Here is a 26,888-nt window from a genome sequence, read left to right as displayed (position 1 = left end):
TCCCTTTCCATGTATTGTCCTCACCAAAATGTTTTTTTCTGATTTTCAAACTCAAAGGTGTTTATTCTTATTCTCTCTGGCCATTATTTCCTTTGATGTTTCAGAATTTCTATATCCACTAATATCTTCATCCCCTCAAGCTGATGAGAGATAAATTCTTGGTTTTATATGATTATATGAGATTATATGATCTCACAAATAGCCCATTGAACTTCATTTCAAATAATACCTTTGAGTGCCCTTTGAGCTCCTTCACAGATATTCTTCAAAACTAAAAATAGTGCACCCATACTAGTTCTTTCTTAGGAAATATATTCAGAGGTCAAATGATTAATGTTATACCATTATCAAGAGTGCCAAATGTAGCAGTACTGTATGAATCTAGAAGCCCTGGACCTCTGGAACTATTCTGTGATTGCACCAATGATATGCTGTCATAATTGCAAATGTGTCAACTAATCCAGAAAGTTGTTGGGACTATTATTTTAGTCTATTATCCATTCTGTCACTACACTGAGTGCATGAGCCCTGCTTTACAGAAACAGTTAATATTCATTGTCGTTCTACAGCAGAGAGGGAAAAAACAACCATGCAGGAAATAAATGTTTTAAATGTCAGCTAATAAATCAAGCCCCATTTTCTCAACTAAACAGTAGTTTGAAACCAAGTATATACATACAATCACTGGAGAATTTTACAACATCAAGTTTAAAGTTTAAAATTTATATTTACAGGCACTAAACAACATAAAGTGTTGCATTGACATCCATCATTATGAAATGCTTTGAGAGGCTGATAAAGGACATTATTGTATATAGCTTCCCGCCAGCACTTGACCCAGTTCAGTTTGCTTACCGACTAAATCGCTCTACAGAAGATGCTATTTCTTCTGTTCTCCATCTGAGCTTGGAGCACTTGGAGGAAAGAAATACTCATGTACATTTTGTCAACCTTGCTGTTTGTTGACTTCAGTTCGGCATTTAATACAATCATTCCCCAACATCTAATAGACAAACTGGGCCTTTTCAGCTTAAACACCCCTTTGTGCAACTGGATTCTTGATTTTCTTACTGATAGTCCCCCAGTATGTGTGAGCTGAAACAAATATTTCCAACACCATTTTCTTGAGCACAGATTCTCCTCAGGGCTGCGTCCTAAGTCCGCTGCTGTTCACCCTATTGACCCATGACTGTTGTGCTAGGTTTGCCACCAACCATATTGTGAAATATGCAGACAATACAACAGTAGTGGGCCTTATTCAAGATGGCAATAAGGGTGCTTATTGCAAGGAGGTTGAAAGTTTGATGAACTGGTGTAAGAAAAACAGCCTAGTTTTAAACATTGGAAAAACCAAAGAGATCATTGTCGATTTCAGAAAAGGCAGGCACAGCCACACTCCTCTATGTATTAATGATTCACCTGTGGAGATGGTTACAAGAATCAAATTCCTGGGTGTGCAGTTAACGAGTAGGCTGGCTTGGTCACTCAACACTGAGAAACTGGTGAAGCGGGCACAGCAGCGCCTGCATTTTCCACATTGCATGAGAAAAGCACATCTTTCTTCCCCTATCCTTACCACTTTCTACAGAGGGAGGATTGAGAGCATCCTATCATACAGCATTACGGTTTGGAAGCATCACTGCTTCAGACAGGAAGGCAGTGCAGAGAGTGGTGAGGATGGCAGAAAAGATTATTGGCAGTTCCCTCCCTTTCATCCAGGTCATAGCATATAAGCATTTCTTGAGCAGAGTCCACAAGATTGTCCGGGACACTACACATCCTCTTCACAAACTGTTTTCCTTGTTACCTTCTGGGAGGAGGCTTAATGGTATCCGAAGCAGAACATCCAGATTCAGTCACAGTTTTGTTTCATACAGTATTAACCTTGTGAACTCTCAAGTTTCCCTCCTTCCTTCCTTCCTTCCTTCCTTCCTTCCTTCCTTCCTTCCTTCCTTCCTTCCTTCCTTCCTTCCTTCCTTCCTTCCGTTATGTATTCAAGATGGACAGTGATTAATATTTATATGTTATTTATATGTAAGGATGAAAGTTCATATATATGTTGTATACAGCATGTTTAAATGTGTGTTATGCATATATACAATTTTGAGAGCAAGCAACTAAATTTCATTTTTAATGCGTGCCAGATATGAAATCTTAAAGAAACTACCAAAATAATTTATTTCTGCTTATTTAGTTTTTAGACTGACTTTCACTGAACAAGGCGATATATTGTTAAATTTTTCCATTCCACTGCAATAAGTTCTGCCTGCAGAATGATTGACTCACATAATTGACATACCATTTGGAATCATATAAACAGGTATTGACATTATAACTTGCTGCAGAACCTAAATTAATTTGAAAATGAGGAATATTATACTTACAAGAAAGTTATTTAAGCAAAATATATTTCTAGTTACCTCAAATATTCTCAATCTGGAAACAGTTTCTTCCAATAAGTGAACATCTTCAGAAATCTTTAGTTTTAATTTATCCCTATATCCTTGCAAACATTTCAATTCTTTCTTGTATAGTTTTGATTTTTCAGCAGAAATATGCTTCTCCAATACTTGTGTGTCTGCAACAAGTTTATCAACTGTGCCTTTTTGATTTTCTAGGGTTTCACAAATCATCTGCAGGGAATAAATATAAAAATATTAATTATATTTACATAAAATGGTGTTCCTTCATGTTTTATATCCTATTTAAAAAGTCTGATTTGCTGGAGTAATGAAACTGATCTTTGTATCAAACTAGGATGCTGTCCAGTGCCAAAGTGAAAATTATACTGTATAATTAAAAACTTTTAAAAATATTAAATTAATATTAAACTAATAAAAAACCCTGATTCTTGTATTGACATCTTGTGTTGATTTTTAGGCAGCAATTTATAATAAAAATGGTTGGAGATATCATTCCATCCATCTTCAACATTTGAAAATCTAAAATTAAATTCTACACACAACCCTAGACACTGACATCAAAGGGACAATTAATTACCTGTAACTAAAATTCTAACCCAAGATGGAAAAGCCCAGATAAAATAAATCCTGACTTGCTAATAATGCATTTCAACATTCTCTTTAAAAGCTTTTCTTGAACTATTCTGCCTATTAAAGGACTCGACCACTTTTTCCAACACTGATACATTATCACAGAACGTTTTGGGTATTGTCACAGGATCACCCATCTCAGCAAGTTTACCTGCTAAAAATGGGATAGCTTTGTGCTGTAAAATAACTTTGATTGATTTTGCTTTGAAGATTCTCAGTCATCCAGGTCATAGTTGTCCCAAAGTTTTTGTTTTTTTCAAAAGGCAACTTGGATGAGAAGTGAAATGTCTTCAAGGAAAAACAAAGTCCAGTTGCCTTTTGAAAAAAGCATCTTTAGTTTAACTGATTTAGTAAAGGCATTGTATTAATATATCTATGTTTTTATATGATTTATATGAGAACCAATTTCATACCTTGCTTTGATCACATCAGAAATAGATTAGAATCGAGCTTCCGGTGGATCTGCGCGCACGATGGCGGCTACTTTGTAGCCGTCCTCCTGGGTAAGTGTTTGAATCGCTAGAACAGCAGACATCAGCTGTTCAGCGGTTCAAAAACCCCCTCCCGGGCAAAGGGGGGGGGTAGAGAGTTGTCTGAATAGTGGTAGAGCCTCTTATGCTCCCCCAAAGTTTTTTGGGGGGGGGCGAGAGGAGTGCTCCCACGGAGTTCAGGCTGTCTCCGCTTCCCAGCTGCTTTTGTCCCTAGGGACAAAACAAGCCGCTGCAACCACCTCCGCGATTAAAGTTAACTGGTGAGTTTTTTTTAGAAGCGGACAGAGCTGAGTAGAGGATTTAGTTTTTGCTTTCTTTGATTTTATTTGGATTTTAAGTCTAAGGATTTATTTTTACTTTTATATTCCCTCTTTTTATTTTTTTTTCCCTTTGTTGAAAGGGAAAGTAAAATGGCGATCGGCAAGCCTCTCGGTGGTTTTTTTTTTTTTTCGAAAGGTAGAATGGTGACCGGCAGGCTTCTTGGTGTTTCTTTTTTTCCCTTTCTCTTTTTCCCTTTTTTTTTTTGTTTTTTTAATGATTGGAATGGAGTGTTAGTATTATTATTTTTGTTTAATTTTTTTGTTTCTTGTATTTTTTGTATTTTTAAAAAATGGAATGGATTTTTTTTATTTAATTATTTTTTTCTTCTTTCTCTTTTTTCTTTTTTTTGAACTCCTTTCTCTTTATTATAATGATCTCCTCTTGAAGGATTTTTTTTTTTTTTGATTTTATGGAGTTAATTTCTTTTTTTTTCCTTTGCTTAATTTTTGCAATTTCCAAGAAGGAGTAAAGATTTTTTTAAGATGGCTCCAAAGCGTCCAGTAATCCCTACAGCTCCTAAAGTGGCTTCTTCGGTGTTATCATCAGCGCAACAACCTAAATTAATAGCTTCACCTTCTTCCTTGGCACAGTCAACAATTGTGAAGGATTTGCAAGATATGATGGGAGACGTTGTACTTCAAATTAGGGGAGAAATGAAAGAGATTTTAGAGGAAAACAATAAGACTTTGAGGCAAGAGATAGTTTTGGCTTTAAAAGGTGTTGCCTCTATTCTTGAAAAGTTGAATTCTCGTGTAGAAGAGGTAGTAGAAAAAGTGGAATTGATGGAGGGAAAATTTGAAAGTATGGAAAAAGAGATGAAAAATTTTCAAGATGAAATTCTTATGCTTCAATATAAACAAATGGAATATGCCTTAAGAATCAGAGGTTTGGGTGAGTCTGTGCAAGGAGATCTGAGAGAGATGGTTGCAAAGGACTTTGCTGTGATTTTGAATAGAGAAAAAGAGGAAATACTTAGTGAAATGGAACAGACATTTAGAGTTAACTCTGTGGTGGCAGAGCAAAAGAATTTGCCAATTGTGGTAATTTACTTTGGGAAAAGATCTCTGCGCAATGAAATTATACAAGCTTTTGATAAGAAGAGGTTTCAAATTGCTTCACAAGATGTTATAATTTTAAAGGAGATCCCATCTAAAATTTTAAGAAGAAGAAAGGAGTTTGCTTTTTTAGCAGACAAACTTAAAAAGAGACAAATTTTGTTTAGATGGGACATTCCGACTGGAATGGTGGTGAGTTACCTGGGGATACGTTATAGTCTTAATACTGTTTCTAAAGCAAAAGACTTTTATACTTCGGTCCTGGGGGTATGCTCATCGCCACCTACCACGTTTAAAGCTTTGGAAGATAAAAAGGCAGAATTGCAGTCTGAACTGCTTACATTTATGAAAATTGGGAAACTTCAGTTTGAGGGGCCTCAACAAGTAGAGATGGAGGAGCAGAAGACAACCTGTGTAACATACAATTGTAAAGAAAAGGATCAACAGAAGAAGGTCAAGGAAGTTTCACAAGTATTGGTTCCTGAATCTGTGGGAGAAGCAGGATTTATAAACTTTTTGGAGCAACCTTTAAGGGCAGAATTGCAGTGTGAAGAGCCTATATTAATTAAAAAGGGGAAATTTCAGTCTGAGGGGCCTCGACAAGTCGAGATGAAAGAGCAGAGGACAACTCGTGCAATATATAAACGTAAAGAGAAAGACCAACAGAAGAAGGAGGTTAAGGAAGCTTCACAGCTATTGGTTCCTGAGCTTGTGGGAGAACCAGGACTCACAAATTTTTTGGAGATATCTTCAAGGGCAGATTTTAAAGCATTTTTTTTCGAGGTTTATGGACAAGAGAGACTGATAAGGATTGTGTTTATAGTGGATGGAACTGGCTATTGGAGAGAAGATTATGGAGATCGAATGAATTTTAGATAACAAGTTTAAGTTTAAGTACTTAGTTTAAGTACTCAGAAGACTATTGAATTGTGGGAGAAGTAAGATTTATAAACTTTTTGGAATTACCTTTAAGAGACTTATGGATAAGAGAAGGAATGTGTTTATTGTGGAGGAATTTGTTATTGGTAAAGATTTAAACAGGTATAAGGGAATTTTAATGTCTTAAGTAATGTTTAAATATGTGTTTTGGGGTAATAATATAAGTATGATATGAAAAGGTTTAAAGTATATTATAAAATGATGGATAATTTTTTCTATTATTATTATTATTTTTAAGAGAAGTTAATTTGTTTAATTAAACGTATTTAGATTTGTTTAGGATTTGTATGTTTTTTAAGTCCTTTTTTTGATAGGAGAGAAGATCATGGAGATTGAATGAAACTTTTAGATAAGAAGTTTAAATATAAGTATTTAGTTTAATTATTTAAATGGGTTTCCAGTTTTGATGGTATAATGAATGTTTATATGCTTATTTTTGTGTTCTAGAGTAAAGAAAGAGGGAGATTAGATTTTATATTGTAGGTATAGATATTTAAAGAAAGTAATGTTTAAATTTGTGTTTTGGGGATTCTTTATAGAATGATGGATAATAATATAAGTACAATATTAGAAAAGGTTTAGAGTATATTATAATGTGTGTTTAATGTTTGCAATTATTATCTTTTAGAGAAGATATTTTGTTTAATTTAATGTATTTAGACTTGTTTAGGATTTATATGTGTTTTAAGTTTTTTTTATTTTCTTTATTTTCTTTGAAAAATTTTAATTAAGCCTGTACTCAGCTCTGGGAAGGTTGAGGGAGGGTGTGGGAGGTTTGGGGAGATGGGGGAGGGTATGGGAGGGTGGGGGGTTTGGGGAAGGGATTTGCTTTGTAAAATTCAAAAACTTTCAATTAAAAAAAAAGAAATAGATTAGAATCATGTTGCTCAAATCTTCATTTTTGCTAGTCACTTGGAATCTGCCAAATGACTAGATGCACCATCACATAAATTAGCATTTGTGTATTTGTCATGTTCTTTTTCTTAAGTGGGTTGTGATCTGCTTAATCTTAGCTACCCCCATATTCCTTGTACTTGCAAATTGACAGCTCTGCATGGAAATGACTATTCTGGCTACTTAAACTATTCAGCTAATACTTCCTAAATTGTTTCTAAGAAAAAAAAAGTTTTTCTCAATGAATATTTTGAATGCAGCCTTTTTAACTGCATTTCTGCATTCCATGTCTCTGTTAGTGGTCTGTCACTGAGCAGCAGTTTTCACACCAACTTTTTTTTAAAAAAATGCAGAAGACAATGAAACTTTCCACCCACATCCCAATGTTAGTCAGCAGAGTTAAAAACGTAATGCTGGCTGTGAAATTCTGGGAGTTGAAGTCCACATGCCTTAAAATTGTCAAGGTTGAGAAACACTGACGTAATGTGATAAAGACATGAAACAATCCTCCCATATTGTGCCTCATCTGAACTTACAGTAGAATTCAAGTTCCAAGTGCCAAGAAGAAACATACCTTTGTTTGCAGCAAGGCGTTTTCAACCTGAGTCAAGTCATTCACTGAATTCATGATGGAGTGCACTTTGCTTTCCAATTCGTTCAACTCATCCTTAATTTTTTTCAAAGAATCCAAATAAGTCTTAGGGGGCTGACTTTCAAGCTCTGCATTTAAAGTAAGTATTTAAATTCAAGTTAACAACTTGCTTATAAAATCTGAACCAAACATATCAATGCAATATAACCCCATAGAAATGTTGGCCCATAGTACATACAGAGTTTTTCGATTATTGATAAGATAATTACTAGATGAAAACATTTTTTTAAAAAAACTTTCTTGTAATGAATGTATATAAACTGCTCCCTAAAACTCTTGCAAAGCCAGTGCAATAACAGGACTCTGATACCTGTTTGTTTACAACCAGTGTTTCTCAACCTTGACAATTTTAAGGCATGTGGACTTCAACTCCCAGAATTCCACAGCCAGCATTGCTAGCTGTGGAATTCTGGGAGTTGAAGTCCACATGCCTTACAATTGTCAAGGTTGAGAAACACTGGTTTACACTGATCATCTGCAGCCAACATTCCCCTCCCAACAAGAGTCAAGAAGAGCTCTGATCTGGAAATAATCAGGTAGGAGAAAGCTGACGCACAATGTAATATTGATTTTTCTTTATAATTCAAAATACAGAGTAGTTATATGACAGCTGGAATGGCATTAGGGTTGGAATCTATCAACACAAAAGCTGGGTTAGAAGCCAAGGATTTTTGTCTGTGGACATAAATCTGACCAACTGAGTCATTTATTCAAAAAATTCTCACCTGTACTGTGAATCCCCGCAGAAAAATGTACACGAGATCTAAATTTTAAAGACCAATTATTTGAACGGTTGATGTCAAATAAGGGTTGCAAGCATCGTGCCAAAGTGTCTCTTCTATGCCTTTTCACAGCCTGAAATAGCTGTTCTATGATGTGCTGCTGCTGCTGTTTAATTCAGTTCTGAATGTGTGCTAATATTGATAGGAATTGATTATGATCCAGAATGGCTTACACAACTGATTACTCCTTGTTTCCTGGTGCTTTTTTGCAACTAGCATTGAAAGAAACATCTGTAGTATTGGTTGTTTACATAAATGTTAATCAAGTCTCACAGCTATGTCTGCTTGACCTGTTTGTTTTATTGATTGCAACTGAGCAAATTAGTGGCTGTATCCTGAGTAATGAATTCAGGTTTAAACTTTCATACTTTTTTTCCTCTTCATTTTCCTTTAGAATTGTTGGGAAAAAAAGATGCTTCAATTATTTATCTATGCATGTCACAATTTGTACAGGAGAGTTATAAGATGTTTCCATGTAGTTTCTGACTGATTATATGGAAATTTGAAGTATTAGAATTATTAAATTATAATATAATGTCCACCTTCTGATACTTATAAAAATCAATATCCAATTAGTAATTCAAATTCAACTGCTGCATTATTCTTTTTTTATATATATATAAAAACTATCTCAATCCAGGGTTCTATTTTCCTAGAAGAATACATAGGAAATTGAATCCACTGAGGATTATCAATTTCATTTTTATGTATTTGATATAAATATTTAAAATATATTTTGAAGGTGAATTGATTTGCTTTTGTTGTTCTACAAACCTTAAACATGTTCATTCATCTAATATAATAACTTAATTAGGGGTGTATGTATTAACTAGAGAGCTAGTTTGGTATAGTGACTAAGGTTAATATTAGCAACCTATAATGACAAAAAGGCAGCAAATCCACAAATGAAAATCAATACAATGGGCAGAATCAGTGTTCTCTTCCAAAGCAGAAGAAGATTCTGTGAGTGTAAACCTCTTTTCACAGGAAAAAAAGGCAACTGAATCTAACTGACTATTTAAAAAAAATCTATAGGGAATTGCAAGCATACTTAAGCTGCATGAAAGAAAAACTGCCTCAACCTAAGGCAAAACTGAGCAAAAATAACTTCAAGCATGTTGACATTTGGGTTTTGCTAGAATGTTTTATTGACACTGACATTTTCTGTGTTTATTGCTGAATTTAAGTAATACATTTTATATGTGTGATTTTGTTTAGTTGCCCAAGGCAGACATTTAGTCTGGCAGGGTATCCATTAAACCATCATAACAAATGATGCTACTTAAGACTTTCTATTCAAGGTCAAAAAAAGTGAAGAGAGTTCTTGTGTTTTAGACATACTAGATGCCTTGACAGATTGAACTCTGACAGTCTGACATAATGGAAAGTGCTTAATAGAACACAGAACATAAAAGTAAACCTTGCCACTTTAGAATGTCATCTTTACTCCCATTCTAAGTCCTTCAAGCACACCAAAGGGGTGATCTGACCTTGGAATCAATACAACCAAAAGAAAAAAGAGCATTGTATAGATAATGACTACATGTTTTGACATCACCTAGGAAATTCTGTACTCTCTCTTTTTACCAACCTTTGAAATGATTTACTTAATAAATCTGTTCATTCCAGAAAAGCCCCAATCTAGATGATGCTAGGAGGAGAGTGGCAAAGAGGATATTTCTGACATTACAAAAAGAAGGCCAAACTATTTATTCCCTTTTAAGATTATGCTTGTGGTTATTTATATAACGTTTGCCAAAATCTAGGATGAAAGCAGCCCCAGTTGTGAGGTTTTTGCTCCTAGCAAAAGCAGAAACCTAAAGACGATACAAAGGAGAGGAAGGGAGATTTTATAGAAATCAAAGCACACCTCTCTTCAGCTTCTGCAGAAGAAGTTCTAGTTCCTGCTGGGCAGAACTGAAGCGGCTGTTCAAAGAGCAAAAGCTGTCTTCAATAAAGTCTGGAGCAGCAGGATGAGATGTCAGCTCCTTGCATTTGATCTTCAAATGTTCCATTTCAGGAGTTAGACTTAAGAGGTTTTTGAGTTCCTTCTAAGAAAGACAGAGTGCCAACATTGGTTATTTTTAATATAATGTTTTTAAAGACTCCAAGAACCTCATTTCTTTGGCAGTTTAAAAATATGATTAAAATTACAATATAAAATAATAAAACAGCAACAACTGTTTAGGTAAAAACAGCAGTCATCATCATCACCATCATTGTCATGACAGTATAATAATTAAAAAAAAAAAAAAATAAGACCACAACAAAACAACATTCATTAAGTCTGAAATAGATCCCTATAATGACTAGAGCAATACTATTGTCCATCTAAGTGCTAGGAAGACCATAATATAGATTCCAGATGAACCTCTCTAAGGAGAACATTCCACAGAAAAAGTACCACAATGGAAAAAGCTTTTCCTCTTAGAGCTATGTTGCCCCACCTGGTTGAACAGACCTTTTCAAAATCATGTTCAAGTCTAGGCACATAAATATGAGACAACGGCTGTACTCTAGCACAGAGATCCCCAACCTTTTGGGCACCAGGGACCGGTTACACGGAGAAAGGTTTTTCTGCAGACCAGAGGGGACATGGTTTTGTGTGCTGCTTGCATCCCGTGGATGGAGCTTTGCTTGTTTGTGGGGACCGGTTGCTGGCAAGCTGCGGTACCAGTCCACAGACCAGGGGTTGGGGATCCCTGCTCTAGCAGTATAGAACATAAATAATTGCATTTTGTGTACCAAGGTTTTCAAGCTTACCTGGCACAACTCCTGCAACACTGCTAATGGTTGATGCTCAACTACTGCAGAATTGTCTTGCAGCCATGCTTCTTTTTCGCTCACAGACTTATCAAGCTTATCCAATTCACTAAAGTAAATATTGATTTCATCCTGATATTGCACTTTTCTTGCTACTTCTTCCAAATAGCAAGCAGCCCCTTTCCATTCTGCCAAGAGCTTTTTAAGGGCGTTGCCTGTTTCTTCAGTAGGAAGTCCTTCTGAACAAAGAAAAAGAATCAATTGTACAAGTTGCAATGCATGGAAGATTTTATTTCAGCTATATTCCACCTATAGATGTTAAATCAGGATTATGAGCCGTATTTTGTGATGGATTGGTTCACTTATCATTCTAAGGCACAATAAGCTAGTTCACAACAAACAGACACATTATGGCTGTGCATCGTGCAAGGGACACATCAATGTATTTTTTATAAAGTATATTTATATTTTGCAACTATCATTTGACACATGGCTTCATTTAACTAAATTCTCACTTTTTAATGAAAGGGACAAAAGCAGACAAAAACACTGTCATAAATATACTTTTGCATTATGAAATTACAAAGTCACAAATCTTTTCCTTATTAGGCATTTATTCTCTGTATTAATCTGTGATCAGATGTTTTTGTTTTATCTTTTAACTGGTTTAATTAAAAACCATACAGAATAGCAATAGCACTTAGACTTATATACCGCTTTATAGTGCTTTACAGCCCTCTCTAAGTTGTTTACAGAGTCAGCACATTGCCCGTAACCATCTTGGTCCTCATTTTACCAACATCAGAAGGATTGAAGGGTAAATCAACTGGTCAGGATCAAACTCCTAGCAGTGGGAATGCAGAGTTAGCCTGCAATACTGCATTCTAACCACTGCACCACCATGGCTCTTATGTATTAATAAAAGTTGTGTGGCTGCCTAAATTTTGCTTGGCCATGACCATCAAAATATTCCTACTCCATTTAAAAACTAAAGCCTGTTTGCTCCTGCCACAGCATAGCTTCACTTGTGTCAATTACTTCACCCTGCTGTAGGGCTGGTTCCTTTTTATTTTATATACATACTGTCCTCAACAGCTTGAAAGAAGAGCACAGCTTGAGAATGAGGAACCTTAATTGAATTCCAGATGTTACTAAACTAAAACTCTCAAAATCTCTCACCTCACCTCCATGATCATGGAGTTGCTAGACACTGTAATTTATCAATATCTGGCTGGGCCAAATTCCAAACCTGGCTTAAGTATAGTGACTGAATACCTATTATAATATGTGCTGGAAGATGAAAAACAAGACTGAACGGTTTATTGTTAAAATTCGCTTTCACTAAGGTTTTTTTTCCCTCTCAAAACAAAGTTAAAGATGCAAAACTTTAATGAATTTACCCTCATTAAGTCCTGCCTTCTCAAAATTGACAGGACCATTTTCATTTGTCAATTAAAACAGAATGCAGGCTTTCATGTCTACTGTCAGTCCGATGATGATGAACTTTTGGATTAGTAAGCTATGATCTAATTATATGGTACCCTGACATTTTGCCAGCAATTGTGCCTGGCAACTTCAGAAGTGAAAGTGGTATGCTCTGTAGCACACTTCTTGGCAAATCCAGTTAGAGATTAATTTTGTAACAAAACAAGAGCTCAGCCCTTTCCTGCTTGGTTTGCTACAAAACAGATCACTTTCACCTCTGAAAGCGCCACATTGGGACCCCAGATCATTAGAACACAGCCTATAGCCTGGAATCTCATCACCATTAAATTATAACTAGCATTGTTACAAATTTCTATTAACATACATGCCGATGGATTCACACTTTTTAAAAATTCCAAATATTAACAAAAGAAATTAATTGAAAAGATATGTGCTTCTCCCTTCCATCATATTGTAACATTACCTTTTCCCATTTGGTCCAGCAGATGTTCTCCAGCCTGATTCAATTCATTCAACATTTTCTCTTTTTCCACTCTTTCTTTTTTCATGGCCTGTCAGTCAAAGCCATAAAACTTAAAGTGAAAACCTAACATTTAAAAATTCCACTGAACAAAGTCCAGCCTTTTTCCACCTCTGCAATTAGTAACTAGCAATTCTAACTATTCAGTAGAATTACAGCACTAAATAATTAGACAAGGATGCATTTACTGAATATCAAAATGCTTTCCACTTACGTCATATTTTCATGAAATCATCATACATCACAAGCCAAAAATTAAGTCTTCAAACGCTGTAACTTCCCCAGATAGTACATCTTTTGGAACATCTTATCTCAGCCTGAAACTCCACTGTCAGCCAATTAGCACTTATTAAATAATCTTTACTTAAAGTAAACATTGTGTCTCCAGATTAGTCATTGATTTTTCCATCTCTCTAACGATACTGTGACATACAAATCAAATCAGGGTGACAGAAAACTTAAATGAGTCTCTGTAAAATAATGTGTCAAGATCCTTGTAAGCAGGCTATTCTGGTTCATGGAAAAGAATTCATTAAACTTAATAAGTGTCAAATGCTCTGGAAGTACCCTCCAAACACGGGTAGTCCTCGGCGTTCGACCACAACTGAGCCCAGAATTTATGCTGCTAAGTGAGAAATGTGTTAAGTGAGTTTTGCCCCATTTTACAACCTTTCTTGCCACATTTGTTCAGTGAATCACCGCTTTTGTTAATTTAGTAACACAATTGTTAAGTGAATCTGGCTTCCGCATTGACTTTGTTTCTCAGAAGGTCGCAGAAGGAGATCACATGACCCTTGGGACAGTGCAACCATCATAAATGTGAGGCAGTTGCCAAGCATCTGAATTTTGATCACGTGACCAGGGAGAATGCTGCAACGGTTGTAAGTGTGAAAAATAGTCACAAGACACTTTTTTCAGTGCCGTTGTAACTAAATGAACTCGAGGACCACCTGTATATATAATTATTACACCAGCAACTTGGTTCTTTTAATGGCAACATTCCAGATTGCAATTTTCCACAAAGTGTAACTACTATAAACAAAATTAAAGATTTTTTAGAAAATGGTTCAAGTGATGTTTCACAATTTGCATTTAGGATTAAAACAAAAGACAAAGCCACTGCCCCCTCATCCCCTCCCAATTATGGCTCATAAACAACTCTAGGCTATCTGACAATATTTCACATAGCATGTATTTACAGGTATCTCTGTGATGATATTCTTACGGTAATTAAGCAATTTAAAATTGGCTTAAAACAGTTATTGTGAACATTTCCATTTTTTATGTCTTCTCTCCACAGGGTGGACCGGAGGGTTATTAGATGTCTCTATGAGCTGAAATCATGATTTCACTTCATTCTCTGTTTTATTGAGAGAATTTATGCAAGGTCCATATTTAAGAGTAAGATTTTTCTCTAAAAATGTTCTTCCTTCCCCCCATGTGAAAAAGGAATTTAATACAAGGGAGGAAACCGGAAAGAAGAAATGCCTATTAAACCTCTGAGCATTGCCTGTCATTAGTAAAAGGGCATTACTTGTAGCCAGTAGAGAATAATTATGTTAGCCAAAAAGATATTTATAAATAGAACTCAATTTAAACTTTCCTATCAGAGTCTACTTCCAGCTGTTAGCAAGACAATGTATTCACTGAAAATGCCTTCCCATTTTTCTCCTTACCTTCAGTTTTTCTTTCATGCCTGAAGTCTCTCTCATCTTCTTGTACTCTTTGATCTCCATGGCCTCAATGGCAGCTTTTGATTTTACAATCCCATTCAACAACTCCACAATTTCAACATCAAACCTAGTGTAAGAAACAGAACAGTGTTTGGAGTAATTTCTCCTCCCATTCAAAACTCAAAGATGTCAAAACATTTTAATCATCTTTCCCCTCCGCAACTTTCCAGTTAAACCATTATTCTTCTGTCTAAAATGTATTGTTCCATTTATTGAAGGACACAGGCTCATTAATACACAATACTCCATAGTAACTTTTCTCAGAAGCTTCAAGAAACCTTAGTGAAGTCTGGGAGGGGAAAGCATTTTGCCTTGAAGAAAATAGTTAAGAGTCTCACTATAATCTCCATTCTTCTATTCCTCACCCTAAAAGTAGTATCCTCAACTTGCTGCCTCCTTCAAATATACATGCCTGAGACTTCCATAATTTCCAAACATTATAATGGGAGGAAATCACATATTCAAACTATATTCGAACAGTCAAGAAAATGCAAGTGCAGAAATTATTGCAAGTTTATTTCCTGAAAAATGACAGCAAAAAGATTCTTACAGTTATTGTACCAGTTATTGGTCATCCCCGTGACCAAAGAAGGTGGCTGTAGTTTGAAACTGGGGAGACTCACACCCAGAGAAGCAATGAGATAAACAACATCCATTAAAGGCTTAAAACAGTTTGTCCAGTCCTCCCTCCCTACTGTTAATTCTAAAGCAACTGCTTTCCTCTGTAACCAACACATGCATCTGGAAAATAACCTGAACTAAATCTTGGTTTTCTTAACATCAATTAGTTGAATTAACTCAGTTAACTCACCACATTAAACCACAAGCCTAGTTAACACACCCACAAAGAGCGGCTTCGTATAACACGCTAAACAAAAAGAAGTGTATCCCACCCCATGTGTGAACTCAGTGAAGAAAGAAATGGAACAGCCTACAAGAGAAAGTAATGGGATAGCAAGCACAGAAAATACTTTTTGTTAATAATGTTATCCTATGTTTGGTGAGAAAGGAATGATGTTCCTAGATCAAGAAGTCGTCTTACTTTTTTCTCATTTCAGTATCTAGGCCAGTTTGCCGCCTCTTTGGTAGAGGTGGAGGAGACTCTTCCATTTGAATATCCTGCGCTGTTTTTTGTTTTTTGACCAGGATTGTTTCAGTGAGAATATTCTGAGAAATCTGGGGCATTCCAACTGTTACAACCGCCTCAGTAACCTAAAGGAACAATGGAGACAGGGATCAATCCTGATCAATTGAAGTTGAAAAAAAATCCAAAGAATGAATGACAATTTTAAATTGTTTAAATCACAAATGCAATTAATGGAAACAAAACATTCATATCCAAATGAAGCCCATTTGAAACACAAAGAGAAGGTGGTATTTGGTTGGTACCTGATTAGAGTAATCTTCAAGTTTCTGAACTAAGTTGTCCCATCTCTGCGCTAGTTCTTCAAGATTACTGTCAATTTTTTTTAATGCCTTCTTGTTGTTTAGGAGCTGGGCCAAATCCTGGGTCATCTCATTCAGCTGCTCTAACATCTGGCGCTTCTTTCCCATGTCTTCTTTCAGACTCTGACAGTGAAACAACAACAGCTATGTCATTTTAGAGAAATTCCTTTTGCTCAGATTTCCCACAGGAACAGTTAAATTTCTTAGAATATACAGAAATAAATTTATAACATTTGTACAGTTGCAAATTCCAACAGAATAGGAATTATGGACCGAAAAAGATGAGTTTCTAGAACATTCATAACCATTCCATTAGAGACTATTTATTTTGAATATTTGCTAGAACAGTCTGTTTTCCAATGGGGTGTACCACCTAATTCACCATCAACATGCTGAAAGTATGGGAACTAAAGTCCAATACAGGTAATCCTCACTTTTCAACTGCAATGGGGAGAGGCGACTCCATTGCTAAGAAATGCAATTGAAAAAAGTGAAATATCATGGGACCATGATCAAATTTCAATGTCAGTTCTGGTTGTGATCATTAGGCAAATCACCCACAATTGCTAAGTATGACGTCACATGACCATGACTTGTGACATCCTGCCAGTTTCCCCAATGACTTTACTTGTCGGAAGCAGGCTGTGAAGTTGCAAATGGTGATCTTGTGACAACAGGACGATGCAACTGTAGTAAATGCCCCCAAATCATAATCAAATGAAATAGCCGTAAATTTGAAGACTAGTTGTAAGTCTCTTTTTTTTTCAGCATCACTGTAAGTTTGAATGTTGCTGAACAAGGCAGTCAATAAGAAAGGATTACCTGTGATTCCAGGGAAAAGCAGGTTGGGAAAGATGAGCTGCAATGTTAGTGTCTGTGGTTAGAGAAATAATGAGTTCTAGGCTGTTATTGCCGGTCAGAGGTTTTACTGCATTGCAGGAACCTTGAAAATATTAGTAGAATTTCCCACATAAGAAGAGACCTTGCCATTTAAAACAAAGAGGAATTCCTTAAGTGAAAACCAAAATTGCTTCAGAGCATGGGAAAGTTGATCTATGACCTATATGCCTGCAATAGGTACAACTTATGCCTTAATTTTCTATGTGTATGTGTATATGTATGTATGGTGTATTTGGTAAATAAATAAGGCTTACCTGTTTGTCTATTAATTTATTAGATATAGAATACAAAGCAAGTAATACTTACTGCCAGCTTTCGAACATTTGCACCAAGCTCTGTTTGATCTTTGAAGTTGCATGTTTGTATTCTGCTTAAAGCTTCCTCTTTTTCAACCAACCAGGTTTTCAACATGCACTGGATGAAAAAAAAATACATCCACAAATATATTTACTCAATTCCCCTATATTTTATACAGCACCACCAACTGCATCATACATTAACAACAACACTCCAAAAGCATAACAATAATCAGGCTGCCTTTTAATCAAATAAAGTTATAGGTTGTTTTCCATTTTCAACATAGTAGGTGTCATGCTACATGCAGCAGCCACGGCTGAGTAGGAATGTCTGACAACTCAACTGCTAGATATACATGAGATAATAATAGCATTAAACTTTGGTAAATCTAAATTTTGATAGATGAGATTGAGTAAATCATAATTTTCCCTTAGCTGCTTGGGAGACAAGCAGAACATAAATGTACATGGAAGGAAAAAGAGAACAGGAAAGACTATGAAAATAGAAACAAAACGGAGTAGTCAGAGGTAAGAAGCAGATTGATTGTGACTCTCAAAACCACACCTTTCATTCTCGCTGCTATATAAGCAAATGTTTTCTTTCCCCATACATCAGAAAATAATACACTGGTTTTTTGAACCAATTTATGGCAAGGATCTGCTTTTCATCCTGGTGCTGGTTGGCTCAGTCTTCCTAAACATTGTTTTTAAAAATTATTAACTGTGATATTAACCGTATAGTTATTTTTAAGTTAATTCAATTAGTTCTGTTTGATTCTCACATTATTTATAGCAGGGGAGAAAGGATATCTTACACTGTAGTAGCATTATTTACATCTACTATCAAGATAATGTCTAGGTACTTCCTGTTTAATTGAGTTCTTCTGAGGTCATCTTTTAGTACTAGACATGATTTGTACACAATGTATAGCTAAACTGCTACTTTTTTGTTTTGATAGTAAATAAAACAAGCAAAACTTTCAGACACTATAAATTTTATTCAATCATAAATACCATTATTTGATGCAATCTTTTGGGGAAAAAAACCCTACATTTTTATCAAGTCGGGCTCAAACATCTCCCATGATGAATATTCAGTTCTCGTGTTTGGACTAGAAACAAGGAAAACTAAATTAAACCCACTTTCAGCAATGGAAGTTCACTTAGTGACTTTGAGCCAGTCACACTCCAAGGACTACATAAGGTAATAGTTAAAATGGGAAAAAACCGGAGAAGGATAGATATGTACAGCTCCTGGAGGAAAAGTAGGATAGAAATCTAATAAATGAATAAAGCCACTAATAATAAAATGGCCAGGTTTTGAAAACATTTTGATGGGAAAATACATCATTTATTAAAACATTCTTACATTTCCTGACAGCTAGAAGAATTAATCAGTGGAACAACCTGCCTCCAGAAGCTGTGAATGCTCTAACACTGGAAGCTTTTAAGAAGAGATTGCACAACCATTTGTCTGAAATGGTATGGGATTTCCAGCCTGAGCAGGGGGTTGGACTAGAAAACCTCAAAGGTCCCTTCCAAGTCTATTATTGTTATTGTTATAAACAAATGTTTTTTAAAAAAACAGGCAGAACTGTTTAACCCCCATTTGTTCTAATGAGTCTTCACAATGCCATTCTTTAAAAATAAATGTCAAAAATGAACTAGGACCTCAAAACCAATTAAAGTTTGTAGAAAGCAAAAATAGGCTTCCTATCACCTTGATCTAAAAGATGCCTTTTGGTTGGTTCAGATGAAAACTACAATTTAATTTTATACCTGAATAATGGTGTGGCTTCAGGAAATAAATGAAAATAGAATTAAAATTGTGAAAGGAAATCAATTCCCTTTTCAGATGTTTGTAATGTAGAGTATCTATATACTACTAAAATTCTCAGGTCTATAACCTTTAACTGGGCAAAACAATGAATCAAAGGGCAAAATTTTTCAATCCAGATACCTCAAACGGGCTAACCTATAGAATGCCTGGACCCTGGAATGAAATTTGGGAAAACTGTTGAGTGCTTCAGCATGGTCAAGCTGCTTTGGTTTCAATACCACTGCCACACTGCTGCAGTCATGTGATCCTCATTTTCAACAATTGGACAACCATTTGTATGAAATGTATAGGGCAGTGGTGGCGAACCTATGGCACGGGTGCCAGAGGCGGCACTCAGAGCCCTCTCTGTAGGCACACACGCCGTCACCCCAGTCCTAGGCCTTCAGCTGGGTTTTATAAAACCTTTTCACTTTAGGTCTCTGTCGCCATGTACAAAAAAAAAAAAGGTTTAATCAGTCAATTTCAACTTCTCGCGGGAAAAAAAAAGATCTTGCAAAGTTGAGATTGATTGAACTTTTTAGTCCCACCCAGTCTGCCGTTTCCACCACAGCCACACCCACCAATTGGCCACACCCAGCCAATGGGGCACGCCCACCCAGCCCCCGACAATACATAAGTGGGTTTTGGGTTGCAGTTTGGGCACTCGGTCTCTAAAAGGTTTGCCATCACTGGTATACGGTCCCTTGCTTGAATAGAGGGTTGGACTAGAAAAGGGGTCCCCAACCCCCAGTCCATGGACCAGTACCAGGCCACAGCATGCCAGCAACCAGTCCACACAAACAAGCAAAGCCCCATCCGTGGGATGCAGGCAGCACACAAAACCACACACTCTCCGATCCACGGAAAAACCTTTCTCCATGACACCAGTCCCTGGTGCCCAAAAGGTTGGGGAACTTTGGACTAGAAGACCTCCAAGGTCCTTTCAACTCTGTTATTTTGTTAACATTCACTTACAGCTTCCTGGCCACTTGCCTAATCACTCATTTCCTCACTTCCCAGCAGCAATCATTTTCCTGCCAGAAGGGAAGGTGCAAGCCACCCGGGACTTGCTCAATGACAGGAGCAGGAATTTTAAGGAATTACCATCACTAACCTGTTCTTCCAACAATTCTTCCCACAAGGTATTAATCTCTTGCAATTTGAGCCATTGTTCCTCAGTCCAGCGGCAAACTGCAGTCCAACGCTCACCAAGTCTCTGAAAATAACACCAAAAAAAAAAGCCTAATGTTATATATTTTCCTCTGAAAGCAGACAGAAAATCCATATTAATAGAATCATAACTACTTAGCATTTTGTATTATTTTTTATCCAAAAATACCAACTAGGAAATGGCCTCTCAATTAAGATCAAATCTAAGAAATAAAATTGCCATTTAAGTGGACTGCTAGGTTTGGAAGATTCTAATAAACAGTCTAAGCTACTGGATAGAATCTAGATTCATCGGCATTTATTTAATCTCAACAGGATTTAAATATAGGAAAATTGAGCTGTGCAACTTTGAAGGGTTTCTGAAGGATATTCAGCACACACCTGTCAGCATCTCCCTGAACCAACTTGCTTTGTCTCAGATCACACTGCATATACAATCCTGCAAAAATATGTAATTTCCTGAAATAATTGCTGACAGCTGCTACTCAAGTGTTCCTGAATGTGCCAATCATCTTTTCCCATTCTAATCTGGATATCTTCCCAGTACTATGGTAATTCTTTTTTTTTTTTTTTTTTTGTTCAATGTTGACCAACTTCTGGAAACTTTGCAACCACGTTTAATGCATCACATCATTCACTTTTAAGATAAACAATGTTTAATTTGGCTGCCATTCTAAACACCACCCAATATACATATATACATTCATTCATATATTTTTTTAAATTTTCACAAGTAAATATCCAGCCTATATTTAAATGAACATCTAAACATCTTGGATAACTAGAATTTTTTAAAATCCTGAATAGTTCATGCTGTGCAACTCATAGATGTATTGTTATGTATCAGAATTGAGATCTGATGGAAAATTTGTCACAAAATTTGAATTCATCTTTTTTTCTTAAACACACAAGTTTTTTTACTGCTGTGGACTGTTTTTGGTATTATGAAAATACAAGTTCTATTTAACCAGGTACACAGGTTATCCATATCTGCATATAAGAAATCCTATACTTTTTCAAGAATTGATATTTATTTTATATAGCTACTTATCTCACATGTGACTCTGTGCAGCTTACAATAAAATGGATAGAAAAACAATAAAATACAAATAAAATAAAACACATGGCTGAGCATCAAAAAATAATCTTTGACAAAGCCAAGGAACGGGCTCTCTCATATTTCCAGGGCCTCACTTTTTAAGGGCCTTATGAAAGACCACAGGATCAGGGCTAACTTATCCTCAGGTGGCATGGTGTTCTACAGGCAAGCAGCTGACAGAAAAAGCCCTCTTCCTTTTGGCTGGCAGAAAAGGCCCCACCAACCAACACTCCTTAGCCAACATCACCTGAAGCATGCTCCTCCTGCTAGACCAGGTAGAAACAACTGGGAGAGTAGAAACCATCATCATAATTAATTGACTACATAACTGCTGCAACATTATTTTTACTACTTATTAGGTTTTGTGACACTAAGACAGGGGTGTCAAACTGCTGGCCCATGGGCCAGATGCGTCATGCCAAAACCGCACCCACTCCATTGCTGGCAATGGAAAAAAAGTTGTGATACATTGCGACACATCACGTGACGTTGCGAGTTGCACTAAGATGACAAGTAAATGTTGATCCAGAGAGATGCAGATTCAAATCTATCCCCAATCATGAACATTCACTGGCTGACCTCAGGCTAGTTGCTCTCAGTTCAAGCAGGTTGCTCTTGTAACAATAAAAATTAAAATGCTCTCCATGTAAGCCACTCTCAGCTCCTAGAAAGGCAGGATATAAATCTAACCAATAAATACATCAAATGTTTTTGAAAGTATTCACTTTCATGACTCCATTCAGAAAGATCAGTATGGGATACTACAGAATAATAAAAAATAATAACATCCACCCACTTGCAATTGATCCTCCAATACAGCTGTAGCACTTTCACCACTATTTTCATCAACAATGACCACCATGTGAGTCAACGAATTGACTTTAGCCTGTTCTGCTTCAATATCTTTTTGGAGCTCCTGAAAGAATTGATTCCAGTGTTACAATATATAATTCTTTTGCCTATTGTATACATGTAATTTGATGTCTATATCCATTGTGCCGTTAATTTTCAAGGAAATCAAGAAACAACGTAAGATTCCAAACAAGTAATGCTGCTGAATCCCATTAACCACAGCATGGTATCATAGCATAAGGGAATCCAGGACTTCTTGTAAAATATAACAATTCTCATTTAGTTACAACCAAGAAATTAAAGTGTTAGAAGATTTCCCCCTATTGTTTTTATTATAGAAAGGGATAAAAATACTTTATGTTCATCCATCTGATGTTGAAAGGTCTCCAAATCTTCAACTAAGTGCAGAGATTCCATCTTTCGAATGCGTTCTTCTGTAAGAGTCAACCAGTCAGAGAGTTGCTGCAATTGATTCTTCTGTAGCTCCATCAGTGCATCATGGAGGCTGCCCAAGTCAAAAAAAAAAAGGAGTAATTCATCCAAAGAGCCCTGATTTCACATGTTCTGCTTAAGTGTAATCATAACATAAACAGGCAACTCGGTAATCCTAGCTTTCTGTGGAATAAATTAGTAAGCGTGCTGAATAAGCCTTTTGCCTGTGTTATATCACAAACACAATCAATGAAACTGAGATCTCAGTAAACCTGACTCGCTGTAAAGTAAGATGGTACAAATATATAATTAACAAAAAATATGGTTAACATATTATATATCTAGGGATAAAAGCAAATTCTATCTGGAGAATAGAACCTCTCCCAAACCTATTCTACAAGGTTGTTGAGGGATCCCTGGTGCAGAGGGGAAGAAGAAACTCCTGTTTTTCAAACATAATGTTCACTTTCCCAATTTGAAATGATACTGTGTGGTTAATAAATGAAATTATCAACTAATCAACTAATTATGTAAATAGCTGCTTAAAATTAGGATTTATTAAGTTGTGTTGAATTTTAATCTTTCCTCTGGCATTAGGAACTATCCTAATTAAAAAAAAAGTTCCTTTCAAAAAAATATCTTAGGATAGTTTTGAATTTTTAATCAGAAATAGAAATGAATTCCCCTTCCAGACAAAATGATTTAATTGTAATCTATAAAACTTAAGCTTTTTTATGCTCTCTTCCATTCCCCATATCATGATGTTGTGGCTTAGTTTAGCTCACATGCTTTTTGCTTTGTTCTCTCCTCTACAGCATGATCATGTGGCTTGGCTCATATGCTTAAACCATCTTATATGTTATACAGTACTGCTTTTTGTTACCTCAAATCTTTATCCGACATGCAGCTTGAGATATATTTGCTAATTTATGGAAAATGTTAATTCTAGACCAGAAATTCAATCATTGGGGGGGAGGGTTTTGTATGCTACAGATCTGTGCTATCAACATACAATTATTGCTAAATAATGTTTTAGCCAAATTACCTTGGACATCAGACTTCGGCTTAACAGATTCATGATTGAGGTTTTCTGTGAGATTTAGTCAACAGAATTATTGGCAGGGATGATTGACTGATACGATAAATCTTTGTTTATTTTCATGAGCATCTGGTTCTGCTTTTAATGTTAGCAAAATATTCAATTTAGGGATCAAAATAAGCTTTTAAGACCCCACAAATAAATGTATGTATGTATGTATGTACTCATGTGTGCATGTGGAAAGACAGACAGACAAATTGAAACACCCCATTTTCAAACAGATCCAACTCATTATTTACTTTCCTTTTGCAAAGATGGTTTAGATGCCTATTCAAAAATATTAATATTAAAAAAATGTTTAGCCTTAAACACCAAGAACACAGCTTAATATATTACATTGAAACTGGAAAACTAAACCATGTACATAAACCATGCGTGAATCATGCCACTTACTAGGATTGGCGGTCCATACTGTCCACTCTGAGACTCTCCCATCTAGAATTCAACAAGTTCATTTGTTCCTGGATTTCATTTTCTTCTTCTACTGAAATATTGCCCTGGGCTATCAATTGATTACCAGCCTGAAGCACACTACCCACGCTGCTCTGATGCGCTGTCAGCTCCATCATAAATTCCTATAAAAAGTTTAGACTGTGACCTAAAGCAAACATTGCTTCAACTAATGCACTGACTGCCAGATAATTGCAAGCATAAATGTAATTTGCAACATTATACAATAAGCAGCAATTCTCAAAGATCCATGGCCCACAGTAACTTAGCATCCAGCAGAGAATGATTTCATTCAGATTGGTATTATAGCATGGACAGAGGTAGCTTTAACCATTTGGCTCCATGATGGTCCTAATTTCAACTAGTTCCCTTTCATTTCGGAAGTGAGGACAACTCTGATTCAGATTAAGACTATGGTGGGTAAACAAATAAATAATTTTCATTCCTCAATCAAATGTATGACTCCTACTTGATAAAAAGCAAACAAGTACTGGTCTGACATATTCTTATGTCCAGCAGGTATTAAGAGGTAAAAAAGTAAATAGCGTCATTACATGAAGTAATTTTAGATACCTTCTTGAATCCTATGTTGTTAGGAAACTACAGTCAACTCTAAGCAGAGGGTTGGATGCAATTTAAGATGAGCAACTACACAAAGGAAAATTTAATCCAAAAGATCCCCAAGTTTCTTTGTAGCATTTTGTGGATGGGTGAAGGGAAAAGTTTCTGAGACCTTAATTACAATCTAATTCATCATCCATGGAATAGAAAGACCATCAAGTGGAAACTATATTAGCCAGTCTCTTATAGTAAGCATTCTTCAGATACCGGCCATTTTTAAGAATTAATGAATGAGAGCTGAAGTTTCAAAAGAAATAAATGGAAAACTTAAAAAAAGATTGTCAGTTCACAGTAACAACTGTATTATATATCATACCAAGGCTAAAAACAAACACTCAGCTTTAAATAAATACACCATAATAATGTGCCCTTTAATGATACTGCTTTTTGATTAAAATACTAGAACAAGCATCTCAGTTTCTTGTGAATATTAAAGCAGCAAATAGATTTATAGGTATATACACAAATAGTTCCCCAATTCAAAGTTTTTTATCTTAAAACTACAACAGCAAAATACACAAATACAAATCAGGATAACAGACTGTCAGTTATATTATAATTTAAAGTATCTTGACTAAAACTGCATGAATTTTAACATGAATAAGGATAAATTTTTAAAGGAAACCTCTTTTTTCATAATAATAACAGCAATAACAATAACACAGAGCTTATTTCAGTCAGCTCCATCTCCCACATGAATGAAAAGCAGGACTTGGGGCACCTTAAAGATTAAGAAATATATTATCTTAAAAGTTTTCATGGCTCTCAGTTCCTGTCATCTATTCTATTGTAGTAAAATCCACAGAAGCTTATGTGGTGACAAATTTCTTAATATTTAAGTGGGCAAGACTTGTTTTTTCCCAACTCTACACTTGTATACTCTTATAAACATTACAAAATAAACTATTAAGGGGACTTAATTGCTGACTTAATAAAAAAATTCACATCTGATTCCCCATCATTCCCAGCCACCTACTTCATGTGTAGTAAATTGTTCCTTGACTTCCTCAACATTATCAGATATGACTTCCTGCTCTTGGAGGGTATCTTCTGCAGAGAGCAGCCAAGTGAGAACTTCCTCCAGAGCTATCTGGTAGCTGTCCAAATCCATATCCACTTCAGTCAAGGTGCTGGATGCTTCTGCTTTTAGATCTGCACAATCATCTTCAGATGTTGCACACTGCAGGTAGAAAAACTAAACTGAAGGCCTCTTTTCACAAAATTATTTTCCAACATAGATGTTCCTCCATATAGGAACAACTTACTGTAACAGTAACAGTATATAAATACAAAAGCACTTTGACAATAATTAAAGCATCATGCTGTTTGTATCTTCTTGAAAAAAAAAGCATGTTTTTGTAATAGGATGTTCTTATAGGACCATGATACAAGCAGTAACCATATATGAAACAGCCTGTTTGGTGGGGGAGGCTCTTAGAAGCTCAGCATAATTAACTAGAAACCAAATAGATGGGTACTATTGTTATGACTGTCTATGGAAATTCTCAGTCACCCAGGTCATGGTTATTCCAAAGGTGCTTTTTTCAAGAGGCAACTAGACTTTCTTTGTTTTTCCTTGAAGATATTTCGCTTCTCATTCAAGAAGCTTCTTCAGTTCAGAACTGAGCTCCAAGAAGCATCTTCAAGGAAAAACAAAGAAAGTCCAGTTGCCTCTTGGGTGGGACATATAGTTATGATTGTTGTCGTCCTTTTCTGACAGTATACATATCTATTGTTACTATTTCCAGTTGGGTTTTTTTTTTAAGTTTATAACCTTGTTAATTGCCCAAAGTTGCTAAAGTTACAAGATAAATGGCCATATAATACACAAAGAAAAAGTTAACTCATGCATTCATGTCCATGTGTTTTAGAATTTCCAGACCCCAAACATCTCCATCCTAATTCTGTACATCTGAACATCCCTCTAAAGCAGGGGTTCTCAATCTTGGCAACTTTAAGACTTGTGGACTTCAAAGCTGGCTGAGGAATTCTGGGAGTTGAAGTCCATAAGTCTTAAAGTTGCCAAGGTTGAGAACCCCTGCCCTAATAGAAGGT

The 26,888-nt window shown here is 35.9% G+C and overlaps 1 protein-coding gene across 4 annotated transcripts in view; it reads right to left on the bottom strand.

Annotated features, from left to right (window-relative positions):
* Positions 1-26,888, bottom strand: part of UTRN (utrophin) — a 348,263-nt gene that overhangs the window by 254,986 nt on the left and 66,389 nt on the right. For 3 of the 4 annotated variants that reach the window (XM_039346845.1, XM_039346843.1, XM_039346846.1), the window contains exons 10-23: positions 25,810-26,013; positions 24,156-24,337; positions 22,586-22,736; positions 22,176-22,295; positions 20,225-20,326; positions 17,302-17,409; positions 16,039-16,218; positions 15,692-15,861; positions 14,593-14,716; positions 12,860-12,947; positions 10,951-11,189; positions 10,058-10,238; positions 7,328-7,473; positions 2,421-2,633 (exon numbers count right to left, since the gene is read on the bottom strand). In XM_039346845.1, coding sequence (XP_039202779.1) covers positions 2,421-2,633; positions 7,328-7,473; positions 10,058-10,238; positions 10,951-11,189; positions 12,860-12,947; positions 14,593-14,716; positions 15,692-15,861; positions 16,039-16,218; positions 17,302-17,409; positions 20,225-20,326; positions 22,176-22,295; positions 22,586-22,736; positions 24,156-24,337; positions 25,810-26,013 — 2,208 coding nt within the window. The remainder of the gene's footprint in view (positions 1-2,420; positions 2,634-7,327; positions 7,474-10,057; positions 10,239-10,950; positions 11,190-12,859; positions 12,948-14,592; positions 14,717-15,691; positions 15,862-16,038; positions 16,219-17,301; positions 17,410-20,224; positions 20,327-22,175; positions 22,296-22,585; positions 22,737-24,155; positions 24,338-25,809; positions 26,014-26,888) is intronic. The other variant, XM_039346844.1, reaches the window with a different exon arrangement.

This window comes from Crotalus tigris, unplaced genomic scaffold (genome assembly GCF_016545835.1).
Source record: "Crotalus tigris isolate CLP2741 ecotype Arizona unplaced genomic scaffold, ASM1654583v1 scf7180000018030.5226217, whole genome shotgun sequence".
Classification (NCBI taxonomy): domain Eukaryota; kingdom Metazoa; phylum Chordata; class Lepidosauria; order Squamata; family Viperidae; genus Crotalus; species Crotalus tigris.
The sequence above is the reverse complement of the archived record's forward strand: the minus strand, read 5'-3'. Positions and strand labels throughout refer to the sequence as shown.